General features: G+C 37.3%; 1 protein-coding gene across 10 annotated transcripts in view; it reads left to right on the plus strand.

Annotated features, from left to right (window-relative positions):
- The window catches only part of LOC116709039 (ryanodine receptor 3), a 109,615-nt gene that overhangs the window by 67,174 nt on the left and 23,673 nt on the right, over positions 1 to 18,768 (plus strand). For 7 of the 10 annotated variants that reach the window (XR_004336805.1, XM_032547280.1, XM_032547285.1 and 4 more), the window contains 35 exons: positions 743 to 1,016; positions 1,269 to 1,383; positions 1,861 to 1,993; positions 3,051 to 3,154; positions 3,301 to 3,436; positions 3,645 to 3,831; positions 3,948 to 4,056; positions 4,463 to 4,583; positions 5,130 to 5,299; positions 5,486 to 5,706; positions 5,918 to 6,008; positions 6,493 to 6,633; positions 7,812 to 7,975; positions 8,116 to 8,194; positions 8,583 to 8,672; positions 8,759 to 8,905; positions 9,804 to 9,866; positions 10,025 to 10,100; positions 10,360 to 10,483; positions 10,636 to 10,751; positions 10,835 to 10,902; positions 11,005 to 11,126; positions 11,284 to 11,333; positions 12,000 to 12,060; positions 12,889 to 13,127; positions 13,731 to 13,812; positions 13,901 to 14,031; positions 14,180 to 14,503; positions 14,617 to 14,857; positions 14,957 to 15,044; positions 15,948 to 16,040; positions 16,659 to 16,673; positions 17,268 to 17,438; positions 18,001 to 18,060; positions 18,150 to 18,284. Coding sequence is in view for 9 of the 10 variants with exons in the window: in XM_032547280.1 (XP_032403171.1) it covers positions 743 to 1,016; positions 1,269 to 1,383; positions 1,861 to 1,993; positions 3,051 to 3,154; positions 3,301 to 3,436; positions 3,645 to 3,831; positions 3,948 to 4,056; positions 4,463 to 4,583; positions 5,130 to 5,299; positions 5,486 to 5,706; positions 5,918 to 6,008; positions 6,493 to 6,633; positions 7,812 to 7,975; positions 8,116 to 8,194; positions 8,583 to 8,672; positions 8,759 to 8,905; positions 9,804 to 9,866; positions 10,025 to 10,100; positions 10,360 to 10,483; positions 10,636 to 10,751; positions 10,835 to 10,902; positions 11,005 to 11,126; positions 11,284 to 11,333; positions 12,000 to 12,060; positions 12,889 to 13,127; positions 13,731 to 13,812; positions 13,901 to 14,031; positions 14,180 to 14,503; positions 14,617 to 14,857; positions 14,957 to 15,044; positions 15,948 to 16,040; positions 16,659 to 16,673; positions 17,268 to 17,438; positions 18,001 to 18,060; positions 18,150 to 18,284 (4,541 nt within the window). In the remaining variant the exon portion in view is untranslated. The remainder of the gene's footprint in view (positions 1 to 742; positions 1,017 to 1,268; positions 1,384 to 1,860; positions 1,994 to 3,050; positions 3,155 to 3,300; positions 3,437 to 3,644; positions 3,832 to 3,947; positions 4,057 to 4,462; positions 4,584 to 5,129; positions 5,300 to 5,485; positions 5,707 to 5,917; positions 6,009 to 6,492; positions 6,634 to 7,811; positions 7,976 to 8,115; positions 8,195 to 8,582; positions 8,673 to 8,758; positions 8,906 to 9,803; positions 9,867 to 10,024; positions 10,101 to 10,359; positions 10,484 to 10,635; positions 10,752 to 10,834; positions 10,903 to 11,004; positions 11,127 to 11,283; positions 11,334 to 11,999; positions 12,061 to 12,888; positions 13,128 to 13,730; positions 13,813 to 13,900; positions 14,032 to 14,179; positions 14,504 to 14,616; positions 14,858 to 14,956; positions 15,045 to 15,947; positions 16,041 to 16,658; positions 16,674 to 17,267; positions 17,439 to 18,000; positions 18,061 to 18,149; positions 18,285 to 18,768) is intronic. The other 3 variants (XM_032547283.1, XM_032547287.1, XM_032547286.1) reach the window with 1 other exon arrangement.

The raw sequence follows: 18,768 nt of genomic DNA on the forward strand, positions 1-18,768 counted from the left end.
ATTGTATATTTCAATATACAATATATATTCTACAATATATATTGTATATTTCAATATACAATATATATTGTAGAATATATATTGTATAAAAATAAAAAATCTAATATTTTTGATTTTTGTATAATCAAAAATATACAACAAAGTTGCTAAAAGTAACTGTAGTTTTGAGGTGCTTGTTTAGCAGAATATTACATGACTTTGCCTTTCTGATTTTTATAGAATAAACAGAATCCCAACAAATTGATTTTATTTGGTTAATTAGTCCGATTATCTGATCAGGTAGCCAACCGCTTATAGCTTGTTAAGTGTAATTTAAAAACACTTTTGCTTTATCAAGTGTAATGAGTGCTGCTTCCATAGTTGTTTACCTAACCTGTGATAAAAGTACACATTTTAAAAACAAAATGTTATTTTTTTACTTGTAAGCACAGAAGAAGTGTAAGAGCAGCAGATGGAAGAAATCAGGGGTGATTTACTCTTCATTGAGCTGGAGTAAATTTTATCACATACTTTTGCTATCTCACTAAATCCACAAACTGTAACACTAAATTTGAACACGTTTGAGACCATAACTTATTAAAACCATGGTAAATCTTGACAGACCCGTTCACTGTCAAGAATTAGGATTGGTTGTGTGACAGTTAAGTTATATCAAATGCTCCTTTAGCATAAATTTGAATGGTTGACAATATTGTTCTTTTGTTAAAATGACACCGTGATCTTACCAGGACTTCTTCTTTAGCTAATCTGAAGGAGCTCATCTCTCAGACGATGGTCAGCTGGGCCCAGGAGTGTCACATCCAAGACCCCAAACTTGTTCGCAAGATGTTTAGCCTTCTGAGAAGGCAGTATGACAGCATTGGGGAGCTTCTCCGGGCAATGAGGAAGACCTACACCATCAGTGCTGCCTCCGTTCAGGACACCATCCACCTACTTGCCTCCCTCGGTCAAATCAGGTCTCTACTGTCTGTTCGCATGGGGAAAGAGGAGGAGAAGCTCATGATTGATGGACTCAGGTAGGTTGCTGGATCTGTTAACTAATTCTCTCAAGTTTTTTTTCTTCTAAAAGACATGGTACCTTGCAAGAGTAACAATCCACTGTGAACTCTATTAGTTTTTGTAACCTTTTTCATCATCATTTTTCAATGTAACTTGTTGATTGACCAACACCAAGTCGCTGTTTAATTATGATTACTTGTGTCACTAACATTTGGTTGTGGGTACTTTTTACCCACGTCTAGTAACAAGTCTCTTATTTTACTTTGCAGTGATATCATGAACAACAAGGTGTTTTACCAGCACCCAAACCTGATGAGAATACTGGGCATGCACGAGACCGTAATGGAGGTCATGGTGAATGTGCTGGGAGGAGACAAGTCTCAGGTTCAAAAACATCTGCATCTACACTGATTATTATTTATCATTAGGTATCAGTCAATCAGAGAGGCACTCACTGGAGTCAAAACTAATAACAATGTTACTCTTATCCTCATGAAGTTTGTGCATTTTCCAGCTTTGCTTGAAACGCTTTGTGTGTGAATTATGGTTATGTTTGAATTATGCTTGCTGGCATTGTTCTGACAGCATCTTGGCAGAAAGACAGGAACAACAGAAAGTGACTGAGTGACTGGCAATGTGTGAATGTGTTACACCTTTTACATATCAACAAGGAATGAAAACGTGCAGGAGTATATAAAGTTAGAAACCAGTTGTACCCAGATTAATGCAGTCTTTAAATCAGCCTTTTCTGAAATTGTACTAATCCATATCAGTTTACAGTTAATAATGTTGTGAAAAAATATTTCAAGATGAAAAGATGAAAGGACATAATCATGTTGTTTGTTTAATGCCACCTTACAGGAAATTGCTTTTCCTAAAATGGTAGCCAGTTGCTGTCGCTTCCTGTGCTATTTTTGCCGGATCAGCCGACAGAACCAGAAGGCCATGTTTGACCACCTCAGTTACCTGCTAGAAAACAGTAGTGTGGGTCTTGGTAAGTACATCTTTATTTAGTAGCCCCACTCTGCATTGGATAAACTCAGTTACCATGTGGTTTTACAGCTTGTAAAAGACATGGACAGGTTGGAAGTAAATCTAAAGAGTCTCGGAAAAATAACTTTATAGATCTATAGTTCTCATACCTTTTAGATAAAAAACAATTGCATTTTGATAGTTTCACAGTTTGAAATGTTTGCAAAGCATTAAAACAGTACTGTTTAGGATTTTCTTTTTTACATTGAAAAAAAAAATAAATCCAGCAAGGTTAATTAATTTTTTGCTGTACTTGCTTTCTTTGGCTTTTACGGTATTCTGCAAACATCAGATCAATCAACTTCTATGCAGATGACTACCATATTTGCTTGCCTCTAAAGCCAAATAATCAATTTACCTTAAAGCCCCCACCAAAGCTTTTTGATGTCACACAGATGGTTCTTATTTCCTGAGCTTCACTGAAAACAAAACAAATGATTTTATTAACCTTGTACTATTTCATATACCCCTCTTTGCCATTTTGGTTCTCTCATATGTCTGGTAGAAGAATCTTATTAAGGATTTGAATTTCATATTTAATATTCAGATCAGCTTTCTTTTGTGGAGCAGCTTTCTTTAGTTAGTAATAGATAGTAAAACCTCGGTCAGTTCTGTTATCACACTTATCTTGATTTATACAATGCACAATGTGAGGAAAATGGCAATGTTTTAATTTATTTTATTATTTTTCTTTATGTCTGTGGTGTGTTTTTTTGTGTCCTGTCTGTTTTTTTAGCTCTTTGCACTTAAAAGCTCTACATGAAGTCTGTGTTTACTTTATAATTGATTGATGTCAGCATTTCTTCTTAATATGTTTAAAGGCAATCCATATACCACCATTGGTACTTCTACCAACCAGGCCTACAGGATATTAAATGACTAAAAAGTATAAAGGGGAAATAGCACCCTCTGCTGTTTGTTGAGATTATGTTGCCATGCACATCAGTGGGAACTTGCATTAAAATGGAACAGTAACCAGCATCTATGCATTTAGCATTTATGTCTCCTTGGCATTTTAGCTTCACCAGCGATGAGAGGATCTACACCTCTAGATGTAGCTGCATCCTCTGTGATGGATAATAACGGCTTAGCTCTAGCACTGGAGGAACCTGATCTGGACAAGGTAGAACTTGTAGTTTCTTGTCACTCAGTAAAAGTCGGTTTGTCTGATTCCAAGACAAATTAAGATTGTGGATTAATACATATCAAATAAATAAATTTGCCTTATATTTGTCATTACATAATGAAAACAACATTATTTATCTGTAGGTGGTTACATACCTGGCTGGATGTGGTCTACAGAGCTGTCCGATGCTTCTGGCTAAGGGGTACCCAGACATTGGCTGGAACCCCATAGAAGGAGAGCGTTATCTCTCCTTCTTGCGTTTTGCGGTCTTCGTCAACGGTATTTCTGCTTTCACCAACACATTTCTTTTTCATTCAATATGTCAATGTTTATACCGTTCCTTACCCCTATGAAAGCATCAAAATCTTCAAACAACTTCATTTACCCGCCTATGTTAAAACAAATGATGAATACGTATTCAGGAAGAGCAAGCTTGCTGTATGGTCTTGAATGTACAAGCTCATAGGGGTTTCTGTTTGTGTTCAAGGAGAGAGCGTGGAGGAGAACTCGAGCGTTGTGGTGAAACTGCTCATCCGACGTCCAGAGTGTTTTGGCCCTGCATTGAGAGGAGAGGGAGGAAACGGCCTACTGGCTGCGATGAAGGAGGCTATTAAGATCTCTGAGACTCCCGCTTTGGACCTGCCAGGCTCTGTGCATCGAGTCAGCTCTGATTTGTATGCCAATGATTTTAAAAAATGACGATCAGATGCTCCTTCTTTGATGCATGAGCTATTGTGTAGGGCCTTTTAAAAATGTTTTTCATCTTCTTTTATTTATTTTTCTCTGACAGGTCAGCTGATGCCGATGATGAAGAGGAGGTGGTCCACATGGGCAATGCCATCATGTCATTCTACTCTGCCCTCATTGACCTGTTGGGACGCTGTGCCCCTGAGATGCATGTATGTATTTTTTTTAATTTTGTGACATTTTTAGTGCTTCTGCTGAACATTGATTAGAGAAGTTCTAATCTGAGATTTGTTGCTGATTTACGATCTCTGGTAAATCTGAAATCGTAAATCTCTGATTTACCAGAGATTTACAATCAGCATTGTGAAGCTCTGACCTTTTCATGCTGATTTTGGATGTTTCTGATTTCTCTTTCAAAACTATACATACCAGACAATTTTCAAAAGAGTGCTTGTGTTTTTTGAAACCAGCATGTTGCATGAGAGATTGAAAACTTAAAATGACAAAAACGGATCAAATTTATTGTATCATGGTTGCTATCAAAGTACTGTGGTGTCATCTAGCTGTATATTCTTGATGTTTTATGACTCTTAATATTCCTGGATTTGCTTCCTTTAGCTCATCAACAAAGGAAAAGGTGAAGCTCTGCGCATTCGAGCAATATTACGTTCTCTAGTGCCCACCGAAGACCTTGTAGGAATTATCAGCATTCCCCTCAAAACGCCCATTATCAACAAAGGTACCTGTTAGCATATTTCCCTTGAATATATAGTTTTATTGATATATAACATAAACATGTATTTTTATGTTGGAGATTTATATTTTATAGTTACATGCATGTATATCAGAAATCTCAACACACAAAATGGGTTATAAAGCTGTTTACATTTCAAGCAAAGCATAAAGTTATGGATTTAATTTCATATCTCTTTAGTAGCCCAATAGTTTATGGTACTCTTTCATGACTCAGAGTAAGCCAGATGATTCCTATGGCAAGCTGTCTTGCTCCATTGATCGATCTGAATAAGCATGACAAGATTGGACATTACATTTGCTGCACTGGCTCACCCGTTTTATCAGCAGCTAAACAAGGAATACAGCAAGTGAGGGCCTGGCACCAAAAAAACTGCCAGCATAGTAAAGAAACATGGCTTTTCTAATCAGAAACGACTTGCTTTTATGTACTGTATATGTTTTCTTGGTCAGTTTTATCAGTTTATTTATGAGTGAACTAAGCTGTTTAAATGTTGTGCTGCCTTTTTCTGTCTGTTTTGATTCTTCTCAGATGGATCAATGACTGAGCCTGACATGTCAGCTAGCTTCTGTCCAGACCACAAAGCCCCGATGGTGCTGTTTTTAGACAGGGTGTATGGTATTGAAGACCAAAGCTTTCTGCTTCATCTGCTTGAAGTCGGCTTCCTACCTGACCTAAGGACAGCTACCACTCTAGATACGGTAATTTGAGTTGACAGCACAAAGAAATAAACAGCCATGATAACATGAGCTTCAGGACCAATAATCTCTGGAGAGGAATAGTATCAGCGCCTCATAAGGCTGTCATTTTTTCATATATAGCTCATGCCTGAATGATTCTGTTTTTAAATCTATACATAAATGTATATTAATATTTTCTCTCACCAGGAGGGACTCTGTACCACCGAGACTGCCCTGGCTATGAATCGCTACATCGGCTCAGCCATGCTGCCTCTTCTTACGCGGTGTGCACCTCTCTTTGCTGGCACAGAGCACTATGCCACTCTTATCGACTCCACCCTGCACACTATCTACCGGCTATCCAAGGGCCGCTCGCTGACCAAGGCACAGAGGGACGCCATTGAAGAGTGTTTACTGTCTATTTGCAAGTAAGAAACACAAGAATAGATTCAAGGCTTCTCCTGCCTGTATTAAACCATTCATATGAACTGCATTTTTTTAGTGGGGGTCAAGGGAAATTATATTATAACTCTCAGCTCAGTTTACTTATTTATTCTTTTATGTCGGTGTGATGAGTTTGACCGGAGTTTCAATATGCCCAGGGCAACAGTATTATCTCTGTCTAACCTCACTGTGCAGACACCTCCGCCCCTCCATGCTCCAGCAGCTTCTGCACCGTCTCGTCTTTGACGTGCCCTTGCTGACTGAATACTGCAAGATGCCTCTAAGGGTTAGCAATACTTAACCTCTTATATCTTAAATAAAGTGTCTTGAATTTTTCCATTTTACTTTTCCCTCTTTGCTATTTTTCCTCTCTAACCTCTTTTATTTCTGTGTGGTTTTTGTATGCTCACACTTTGTTCCTTGGATGTATTGGGTTGTTAGCTTTGTACGGAAATACTAAAACCTTATTCACTCCAGTTCAACAGACAGTGTGGCTTGAACTGGGGTGTACTTTTTTCCCCCACTTTAAATCTGAGACATGGGAAAAGTGGTAACACATTTATAAAACCTGCCATTTATGATTTAAAAATAATAAAGTAGGTGTTGGATTTTATGGTTACCTGCCTTTTGGCTATAAAGCGTTTCTCTGGAAAGAATGTAATGGTTAACAACTGGCCTTTAAATTTATATAAACTCTTAATCTTACTTGCATGTCCATAACACACTTATTTATTACAATAAGTGTTCCTCTTCATATTCATTGCCTCCAGCTTCTAACCAACCACTATGAGCAGAACTGGAAGTATTACTGCCTCCCCTCAGGATGGGGCAGCTTCGGCACAGCATCTGAAGATGAACTTCTGCTCACCAAGAGGATCTTCTGGGGGGTGTTTGATTCTCTTTCCCAGAGGGTAAGATGCTCTTTTGTGGCATTTTTTTTCAGAACTTTGTTTCGTTATACGTGCAAAATCACATGTAAGAATATGTGCTCACATGTGATTTTGGTTTTGAATGATATACTATGTGAAATGTAAATTTCTATGTAAATCTCCTAGAGACATAAATAGTGCCAATTTGAAACTCATGGAGTTACACAAAAAATGGTGCGTAGACCTAGCTAGTATAGAAGTTTTCTAGTCATACCGGCCACACAGTGTGCACTTACAATACAAGTATGATTCAACCAGCTACATTCACAAATGCTCATATTACAACATCAAGATCAGTGTGGAAACATTTTAACACAGATTACACATTCAAAATTAATATCTTGCAGTATATATTTAAACAAATGTTTCTCATATCATTTTTAGCATGCAATTGTTTTATTTCCTGATGTAAACACTTGTTTTATCTATCTATCTATCTATCTATCTATCTATCTATCTATCTATCTATCTATCTATCTATCTATCTATCTATCTATCTATCCATCCATCCATCCATCCATCCATCCATCCATCCATCCATCCATCCATCCATCCATCCATCCATCCATCCATCCATCCATCCATCCATCCATCCATCCATCCATCTATCTATCTATCTAGGAAACAACAAATGACCACAATTTTTGGAAAGCATAAACTTTATGTGTTTTTCTCTATAAAATGTATACTTAATTTTTGACCAGCTTTTACTTGTACCATTTTCTCTTTCTGGTGTTTATCTGTTATTGGCCAATAAAGTTGTTTCTATAAGTAGATCTAAAAAACAATTCAAGAAAAAACAGAACTCATCAGTCTTTTATTAATTTGTATGTATGCAAGGAAATGCTTTCGACGTGTTAGCATTTCAGATCGCCAGACTCAGCACATCTCACTAAATGCCCCATCACGGAAACAGGCTGTGCAAAGAGTTGGGCAGAGAACATCAATATCTGGACAGCCCATCATTGATCCAAGTCCTTAAGTGTGCTGGTTCTTCAGGCTTTAGAATAATTCTTCATTAATGTCTCTTCCTCTGACCCATCCGGTTTAAATTAAATGTAAAACACATTACTTGATTTGTTGAGGACAGTTCCTTCTCTGTGAAATGTTGTATAACAGAATTTATTTGATAAATTATGCCTTTTTCTTTCCCATTGCAGAAGTATGACCCAGAGTTATTTAAGATGGCCATGCCGTGTCTCAGTGCTATAGCTGGAGCTTTGCCACCAGACTATGTGGATGCCTCTATTAGCACGGCGATTGAAAAGCCTGTTTCTGTGGATGCTCAGGGAAACTTTGACCCCAAACCCATCAATACCGCTAAGTAAGCCATTATAGACTCTAAAATCAATTAGAAAAACAGCATCATTCTGACTAAATATATTGAGTAATGACATGTTAATGACTTTGCTAACATGTGTCAGCTCACTCTTTTAGAGTAATTGTTGTCCTCTTTTTTTCTAGCATTGTGTTACCAGAAAAACTTGAACATTTGACCAACAAATATGCTGAGCATTGCCATGAGAAATGGTCTGCAGAGAAGGTAATGTTAAACATAATTCTTGGATTGCTAGTGAAGTTTGGGAGATGTGGGTTGTTAAATTGGAGAGAATTCCAATCAAAACACGATGAATGTTTTGAGAAATTAATAAGATCAAAATAAAAGATGGGCAGAAAACTATAATTATTTCTGGCAAAGCTTCTCATCCTTCTTTTAGTGACTGCTCAGATTGCATTGTAACATTTGTTGAAAATTTAAGTAAAACATACAATAGCAAGTTCTGAAAACATTGTAACTCTTGAATTTGTGTTATGTTACCTTACGTCACCTTATTTACTGAACGTCATCTGTGGTGTACGTCACCTTATTTACTAAACAGCAGGATCAGTGAATATCACTTCTTCAACTTTTGTTTCTGCTTGTATCTCAGGTGTTGCTGGGGTGGAAATATGGGGACTGTGTGGATGAGAAAGCTAAAACTCACCCTCAGTTAAGGATCTACAAAGCGCTGACAGAAAAGGTAAAAACATGTGCTTAGAATATCAATGTAAAGGCAGATGCCTGTTTGCTTACATGCTATTTTTATTTTTTATTATTGTGTTGCAGGAGAAGGAGATTTACAGGTTGCCCATTAGGGACTCGATTAAAAGCATGCTGGCCATGGGCTGGAGCATCGACAGGACAAAGGATGGAGAGAGCATGTCTCTGCAGAGGGAAAATGAGAAAATGAGGAAAATATCTCAAGCTTCTCAGGTACAGTTTGTTCATTTTTTGTCACACAAATACAATTTTGCTTTTTCACTATTGAGTCTGTATTTCTCTGTTACCATAGCAAGACAAAATTTTGTTGTTGACGCAGAATTTTACAGAGATATCTTCCGATCAGATATGCTGGTTAGAGCAATCCTGGGAAAAAAAAAACATTTAGGGGATGGAAAAGATTTGAGACTTTTCTCAAATCTCAAATCAACCTCAATGAAAGGTTGAACAACATAGTTCAACCTTTCAGCTGAGCAGTGATGATGAACAAGCAGCTGGAGATACAATGACTGGTTCAAATCTTATTTGTATGTCAGATGGCCCAATTAAAGTTTATATTTAAAATTAGACAGGAATCTGTGGTGAAACTTGAACATTCATGTTCATAGATGTTTTCCAGTCTGACTGAATTTAAGCTATTTTGGAAAGAAGAATAAGCCAATACCCAATAAAATACATAATAAAATGTGAAAAGAGTCTGAAAGCTATGAATACTTTACCAAGGTCCTAAACATACTTTCAAAATAAGCGCTACTCTTTCTGTTTGAAACAGAACACAGAGAATCAGTAAAAATTGTGACAAGAAATCTTTCACAACCCTTCAATTGTGCACTTTCTACTATTTGTCCAATAGTAATTAATATTATCTTGAGTTTTGAAAATATGAGCTTAAGTTTTTAGCATTGTCAAATGCTCCTATTTTTACAGCATTGCTACTTTGTAAGGATTTATGCAGATCACTCATGCTGTCTTAATCTCTTTCCACAGAAGCTCTTAAAACAATAAGTGCTCCTTTATGAAATCCTTTTAAGGGAGAATCTTGTTTCATCAGGATGTTTATTTGTTGCTGAAAGCTGACATTGTCTCAATCTAAATCTATATGTGTTTCCAGGCTAATGGCTTTAATCCCAGCCCAATAGACACAAGTATTGTGACTTTGTCCAGAGAACTGCAGGTGAGAAACTCAGCTTTATTGTATTTTTTTCCCTTTTTAAATCAAAGGAGCTTGCAAATGCACATCAGATCAAAGCAGTCTGTCCTGAATATGAATGAGTTCTGTGGGCGGGAAAAGGGTTCCTCACTGAGTTTGTCTCTGTTTGTCTTCACTCCAAGGGGATGGTGGAAGTAATGGCTGAGAATTACCACAACATCTGGGCCAAGAAGAAGAAAAGTGACCTTGGAAGCAGAGGTGCATAGTTAATGAAGTGTATTAGGAATGCAAACTGCACAAAGACATCAGCCAAACAGAAAGATTGTTTATGTTTGCTTGTGGGAGGATTACAAAGCCATCTTTGGTTGTTATTGTTGTCTTTTTCAGGTACTTCTGTACATATGCATGAGAGCCTCTGTGTTCCTGACAAATTAGGTTCAGCCACTCTGTTTGCCCTCACACATTGAGTGGTGAGGAAGTAAATCACATCTCAACACAGGGCCATTTGTCGTTTCAGGCGGAGGAACTCATCCTCTCCTGGTGCCCTATGACACGCTGACAGCCAAGGAAAAGGCCCGTGATCGAGAAAAGGCCCTGGACCTTTTTCGCTTCCTGCAAATTAATGGCTATAGCATTACAAGGTCAACATGCTGTGACTATGTCACTGGTTGTGTTAAGATCTTAGCAGCACCTTATAACCATCACTGGTTGATTGACTGCTTTGTTAAATGATATCAAAAGTAAATATAGTGGTTTAAGAATGGTATTTTACAGACAAGGTCTTATGTTGCAGAGGTTTGAAGGACTTGGAGCAGGATTCCTCTTCCATGGAAAAAAGGTTTGCCTATAAATTCCTCAAGAAGCTGCTGAAGTATGTTGATTCAGCCCAGGACTTTATCACCCACTTAGGTATGATGCTGTTCCAGAGCTTTAAAGTAGACTTGCCGATTTCTTATAAACGGGCTAAAATAGAACATATTTTCTCAATCCAGAGGCAATGGCAGCCAGTGGAAAAACAGACAGGTCCCCTCATGAACAAGAAATCAAGTTTTTTGCCAAAGTAAGGAAAGTTAACAAATACAAATATCTATAAGTGGATTATTTTGTTATATTTTTACTATGGTGTCTGTCTAGTCTTACATTCATTGTTGGTGGTCTTCAGGTTCTTCTCCCACTCATCGATCAATACTTCAAGAACCACTCTTTGTATTTCCTCTCCTCTCCCAACAAGAACCTAAGCAGCAGTGGTTACGCCTCTAACAAAGAGAAGGAAATGGTCACCAGGTAGAAATTCACACGGTTACTGACAACAAATGTTGTCAACACAGAAAACATGTGCCTTGATACATGTTTTTTACCTGAAATCTGAATCACTTCATTTATGTAAGTCACTGTGATTTTCTGAATACTTTTCTCCCTATTTCTGCTCTTCATGCTACAGCCTATTTTGTAAACTGGCAGCTCTTGTCAGACATAGGATTTCTCTTTTTGGTAAGCTGACACTTATTAGTCAGTGATGTTTTTGCAAATGTGTCTAAGGCCTGCATTATTGGAAAAAGCCATGCAATAGCAAAATCATTAACAATTATTGCGATGACAGCATCTCCTTGATTTTTAGCATCCTGAGCACTTTAATCACATTTGGACCTTTATTGCTGTCCGACTACATCCAGGATGCAAAATTAATTTATTATCATTCATTAGTTTATTTTTGCAGCAACTAGTCTTCAGAATAAAAAAAAACTAAATAATATAGCATTTATTGGCAAAATTAATTAGGGATTCTTTCCCTATTACTTGGGTTATTCGTTACATAAAAAAGGCAAACAAAATACAAGGTTTAAATTGCATTTATTAAACAGAGCAACAGTAGAAAACCAATTAAGATCACCAAATGCAAAACAAAAGAAAGGAAAGAAAAATGACATTGGCATGCAAATTGTGAGTTAGAATGTGCATTCCAATGAGGCTGAATATTTTTAGCTTAAGAAATTTTTGCACATAAAATTGACCCAGAATTAACCAAATCTCTTGCAAAGGTTAATTATTTTGTTGATTTTTCCTTATTCATATCTAAGTGCATTTAATTTTTTCTTTCATGAGTCATGTCAAAAAGCTGCTGTGTATCCATGCTAATGGCCTTGTGTTGTTTTGTAGGGAGTGATTCCACCACCATGGTCAGCTGTCTGCACATCCTGGCACACACTCTCGACACCAGGTGCGTACAAATTAGGCAGACCCCAAAGCACACAAGAAACTTGGCAGCTTAGAATTTCCCTCCTAAAAAAAAAGAAAAGCTCAAGGCTATTATTTTAGGTAACCATGGACCGTTTTGAAAGTCATTGACGCCTTTTCTTTAAGTGGATCTAATGTGACCTGGATCCTTTGCAGCGCATAGGTTTTCTTTTCAGTATTTTCCTTTAGACAGTCTTTATTCTTTTGGAAGATACTGGTATTAACAAAGAACTTCTGTTGACATTAAAATAAGGTAGAATACATTTTATGCAGCACTTGTTGCCTGAGGCTGATAATGCTCTTTAGGGACAAGGTACTGTTTGTAAATGCAGCTCATACATAATGAGGCTAAATCAACATTGCTTTATGGTGTTTTGTATATGTCGAAGAGCTACAGATGATGCCCACATAAGCATTTCTCATCTCTGCCTTCTTTGTTCCCTGACACATCAAGGCCTAACAATGGGTAATTTATTTACTTATGTTATGAACTGTGAAATGCTGAAAATGAACACACTAATCATATTAATGTGTTGTGCTGTTTCGTGAAGTTTCTTCCCTAGCTTTCGAAATGGCTGACTCACCTTGAATTTAAATTTTCTCCCAGTTCACTGGATAAATAATTAATGGCACAGTTTTTGGACAGACGGGCTAATGCTCGGGAATTTTATATCATGTGTGAAACTGTTTCAGACGGTTAGGTTGTAGCAATTGCATTTATGCATATTAAGTAGTATCTGTGCTGTACACACCAGTGGTTCCATACCAATTGATTTGAGTTATTTTTTAATGCTCTTGTTAAATCTAACAGGACAGTGATGAAGTCGGGCTCGGAGCAGGTCAGGGTGGGGCTGAGGACGTTCTTTGAGAACGCTGCGGAGGACTTAGAGAAGACCTTTGAGAACCTGAAGCTGGGGAAGTTCACTCACTCTCGCTCCCAGATGAAAGGCGTGTCACAGAATATCAACTACACAACTGTGGCTTTGCTTCCCATCCTAACTGCTCTGTTTGAGCACATCACTCAACACCACTTTGGAGTAGATCTGCTTTGTAAGTCCTGACAAAGAGGGAATGATCAAAGGTGGTGGGTTCTTTTTTACTTTGTTTTGAAGCTGAAAAAGTCTTTTATCAGATGTGAAATCTTTTAACACTTGAACACCTGATTGAACAGATCTTACATGCAAGACTTGTTCCAGTATACTGCAGAATACCGTTCTCATATTAGTTCCAATTAATAAAGATAATTTCTAAACTTTGACAACCATCTCCATCCATCAATTGAGAGATTTGGCCAGAAAATCACTGAATTTAACTTCATTAAATTTTTTTGATTAAGACACTGCACATTAGCCAACATTACCACAATTCATGGCAGTGTAGATATGCAGAAATTAGCACAATAAGTACAAAAAACAAAATACCTCAGTACGCAATTCACAAGACAAAATACAGTACAGTACACATGGAGCTATTAAAAGAAGCCGCAAAAAAATACACAAATAACTAGCAGACAGATAGAAACAATCGATCAGTCAATTGATCGTCGGGCCATGTTCCTCCATATTCATCTACTGCAAAAACACTGCAGTAGATGTACCCAGGTCTTTTTAAATTTACATGCAGCTTTAATGTAATTTTTTTTTTTCTTCTCAGTGGATGATGTGCAGGTGTCCTGCTATCGAATCCTGACCAGCCTCTTTGCTCTTGGAACTGGGAAAAACATCTATGTGGAAAGGTATCCTCAGAGTAGATTTTTTAAGTGAAGAGAATAACTTAGAAGAAAAAGAAAACACACTCCCATTTAATAATTTTGTATCTCTTAGGCAGCTGCCAGCTCTCGGTCAGTGTCTGGCCACTCTTGCTGGCGCCATGCCTGTAGCCTTTCTGGAGCCAAAGCTCAACACGCACAACCCCTGCTCTGTTTTTAATACCAAGAGTGCCAGAGATCGAGCAGGTGAGTTACAAATTGATGATAAAAGTCAAGCCTTTATTATTCTAGAACAATTTCCCCCATTACCAACAGACACATGTAAAAACAGCACAACCTGGTATTACTAAAGCTTCTGTAACCATGTATGAATAAAACTCTCGCAATGTTTTAGTGCTGGGAATACGAGAATCAGTTGAGGAGATGTGTCCTGGGATGCCGCGGCTTGACGGGCTCATGAAAGACATCAATGACATGGCTGAGTCTGGAGCGCGCTACACTGAAATGCCCCATGTGATTGAGGTGGTGCTGCCCATGCTGTGCAACTACTTGTCCTACTGGTGGGAAAGGGGCCCTGAAAACCAGGCTGCCAGTGGTGGAAGCACTTACTGCACTACTGTCACCTCGGAGCACCTCAGCCTCATCCTCGGCAACATCCTCAAGATCCTCAACAACAATTTAGGCATCGACGAGGCCTCCTGGATGAAGAGAATTGCAGGTACTGATGGAATTTTATATACCTAACAGACATACTCGGTCTTTAAATCGTTGCATTGGTGAATTATAAATCACATGGCTTAAAATTTGGATCTTTTTATATTCAATGTTTAGTTTATGTGCAACCCATCATTAGTAAGGCTCGCGCAGACCTGCTCAAGAGCCACTTCTTGCCCACCCTGGAGAAACTAAAGAAGAAGACAGTAAAAGTGGTGGCTGAAGAGGAGCTTCTGAAGGCCGACAGTAAAGGAGACACCCAGGAGGCCGAGCTGCTCATTTTGGATGAGTTTGCTGTGCTCTGCAGGGATCTCTATGCATTTTACCCCATGCTCATCCGCTATGTGGACAACAACAGGTTAAACAAGTGATAGTTATTATTTTATAGTTGAAATGTTATTGCACAATTTGAAAAAACAAACAAAGTTTACATCTTTTTTCTTTTCTTTTATTACAGGTCTAGGTGGCTGAAAGAACCAGATTCAGACTCCAATGAGCTCTTCAGAATGGTTGCAGAGATTTTCATCCTCTGGTGCAAGTCTCATGTAAATGATTCCTTGGTTCCTTATTAACTTACACCAAAGTATCCATATCACTAAAACCATTTATTGGGATTTGATGTGATACACAAACATAAGTAGTGTATAAATGAGTAGAGCGTTTATAGTTGTTTTATCGATAAGAATCTGACAAGTATGTACATCTGTATTCAGTCAGCTTTATTCTTATATCTTTGAATAAAATCCAATGCAGCATTTTAAGATGTTTGAGTTGTTTGCCCAGTTTGTGACAAAAATTAGCAAGCTCTCCAGAATCCTAAAATGTACCCTAAAAGGGTCTTTGCTGATTTTATGAATTTTGAAGTGAGATTTTTGATCCTCTAAACTAGTGATGGTTTGGAAATGGTTTCTGTTGTCTGTTGTAAAACCATAGTTCCGTGCAGTATGGCAGACCTAGTGGGGATGGAGAAAAGGAAGCTGATTAGAGTAAACAGAAGATAGATAGAGCTAAATACAACACAATCTGGGAATGAAAACCTGATTTAGTTTGCATAAGCTTCAACAAAAAAGCACAGGTTTTCCCTCCTCACTTACAAAAGCCCTAAACACAAAACCAGAGCTGCTTTGGAAGGGTTTTGATCAATGGAGGTCCTTATGTTAGAATGGTCCATATAGTCCAGACCTAAATCTAATCAAAATTTGAAACATGATGTTCACAGATGCTCTTCACACATTAGTCATCATCCTGTTTGATTAAGCTGTACTTGCAGCAAAATGTGCTTCTACAGTACTGACTCCCACTGCAAAGTTATTCATCACTTGTGTCAGTCCATCACATATTATCTCAATAAAATATGTTGGGATTGTAATTTCTTAAAATTTTGGTTGTAACTTGACTAAACATGACAATTTATAGAGTGACATGTATTATTTCTTTTTTGCCCCCAGAACTTTAAAAGAGAAGAGCAAAACTTTGTGGTTCAAAATGAAATCAACAATCTTTCTTTCTTGACCGGAGACAATAAAACAAAGATGTCAAAGGTATGTTGATTTACTGGCATATTTCTTCACAGGGATGAACTCAAATTTACACGTTCTAGACTTTACATGCAGCAGATTGATGAGCTTTAGCAAAAAAATCTAAATAATTTACTGTTTCCATGAGATGTAAAAAGAGCAAACACACTATAAACATGGACATTAATAGGACACATGTTAACATCTTCTCTGCCATGTAAAAAACATTATTTTGTCAATACATGTGCTCATATGTTAACATGAAAATGCTATAAGAATATCACAGAATTGGGGTGTTCACTCCTGCAACAATACACACACATCTGAGAGGATTTAGAAATCTAAATCACATTTGTAAGGAATAGACTATGGAGCCTTCTGAAATTATATAATCTATAAATCTTCTATGTGTGTGTATATCGTGTGCATGGTTATTATTAAAAAAAAACACTAATTTTCATTCCTCAGCTCCAATACATCTGCTTGGTTGAGCACTTTGAAAGAAAATAAAATGTTTTTCATTGCACTGCATGTCCATATGAGGAGGACTTTATGCCTCCATTATTAACCACCATCTCATCCCTTTTTCCCCCTAACTGCTTCTTTCTGTCTGTCTCTATCTATCCCTCTAACTCAAAACAGTCCTTTAAGGAAAAGGTAGAGTGATGCAGTGCATGTGCTGTTAACCTGCCAGCTCATTGGCTTGTATGCACTTGTCACCAAGCAGGAAAGCCAATAGCTTGTGCCTGATGTGCTATATAGTCTATAGTTTAGTTATATATTATGCTACCTGGTTATTTGTGGCTTCCATTTATCACAGTGTGTGACATGGTCAATTTGTTCATTCCTCACTCCTGTATGGGTCAACCACAGTTCACCTGGTATAAAAAGCTTTGCCCCTCTGCAGCATATTATGTGATTTTGTGTGTGTTTGCAGTTGATTGATCGTGATATCCCTCTGTCTGTAGTCAATAGTTAAAAGCTATATGTGTATTTTGTTGTTAGTCTGTCGTTAGCATTTCTATATGTGTGTTTGTCAGTGTTTATACAATGTTTTCAAGGTATATTAATATTTGTGAGGAAATATGTGTTTTTACTGAACCAGTTGTGGAGTTTTGCACACAGTAAGTGCTTTGTTAAATAAATCTTCTCCAATGCTACCAGCCGCTGAATTTTGACCAATAAATTAAAGCTTCTAGTTTTTACTAGCCACTACATGTTTTTTTGAGTATGTCATGATGAACTTTTCAGTCTGGAGGACAAGACCAGGAGAGGAAACATAAGAAGAGGCGCGGCGAATTTTACTCCATTCAGACCTCATTAATTGTGGCCGCTCTGAAGAAGATGCTGCCAATCGGCCTCAACATGTGCACCCCTGGGGATCAGGAGTTGATTTCTCTTGCCAAGACCCGCTACCTCATGGTGAGAACCCATTTGAAAAAAGATTGAAACACTTACATGAGAATAACACTGCCTAAAGAAATGCAAATTGATGCTGTAATAGAAAATACTTTAACGTCTTAAATAATTTTTGATACTCCTTGAAGTTTTTCATATTTTCTTTTTACTTTCATCTCTTGTGATACACCAACACATTATTAAGTTAATTTAAAGAAAGTCAAGAATTTGAAGCACATATTTGTGTTCAGCTGCAGTACCTATCACTTATGTAGTCCTTTTGATATACTGTATCTATAAGTTTCCTATTGGTTGTGTTTTAGCCGATGTAAGGTTATGCAGGGGTATGCACCCATAGGAAACAATATAGGGAACATCTTATCTACAAATTTTTATAATTTCCTATGGTACTCATGGTACTCACATCAGAATTTCTTCTGCCTTCTCTGCTGCTTCAAGCTTGATATTTTGTGACCTTATTTTTTTAAATGGCTTTGCTGAACCTTTTATTATGGCCTGACATTTTCTATCTTGCATGTGATTTGTAGCAAGTCTCCCTCTCTCTCTCTTTTTCTCCTCCTTACAGAAAGATACAGATGAAGAGGTTAAAGACCATATACATCAAAATTTGCACCTTCGAGAAAAGGTACAAAAGTAAAATTTAAGCACATTTCCTCATTAATCAACATTTTGACAATATACTTTGCTTTCAACTTTATCTAAATATTCTCTTAGTCTGAAGATCCTGCTGTGCGGTGGCAGTTGAACCTGTATAAGGACATCGTCATGAGAATTGAAAGCCCCCCTGACCCTGAACGAGTGGTTGATCGTATCCAAAGGATCTCTGCTGCCATCTTTAATCTGGAACAGGTCAAAATAAAGACACATTACTCATTTTTGGATGTGATGGCAGTAACTATTTTATATTAAAAATACAATTGGAATGATTTCAGTTGGAAGAAGTTGTTATGGTAATCAGGTTTTAAATATCATGAAAAGCATAGAAAGTACTGCAACAGATAGATGATTGGACTTTATTATCGCTTTGCAATAAAATAAACCATGTTGTTATAGTCAAAAAGTTACACACAGAAAACATATACTGTATATGAATGTCATATTAATATTTAGTTTATAATGATGGTTGTAACTGTTGTTTTCTTAGTTGGAATTATGACATAACATGTCAGATTCACAAGTTTTTCTTGTTGCCCACTATGGTTATAAAGTAAACAAGTTTGCCAAGAAACCACACTTTCACTTGTCATACAGAATATCCCATCATGATTCTGGCAAGACCTTTGTCCACTCTTTTTACCAGAATTTGTAGAATTCATTTAAATTTGTTGTTTTT

The sequence above is a fragment of the Xiphophorus hellerii genome, chromosome 19 (genome assembly GCF_003331165.1).
Source record: "Xiphophorus hellerii strain 12219 chromosome 19, Xiphophorus_hellerii-4.1, whole genome shotgun sequence".
Classification (NCBI taxonomy): Eukaryota; Metazoa; Chordata; class Actinopteri; order Cyprinodontiformes; family Poeciliidae; genus Xiphophorus; species Xiphophorus hellerii.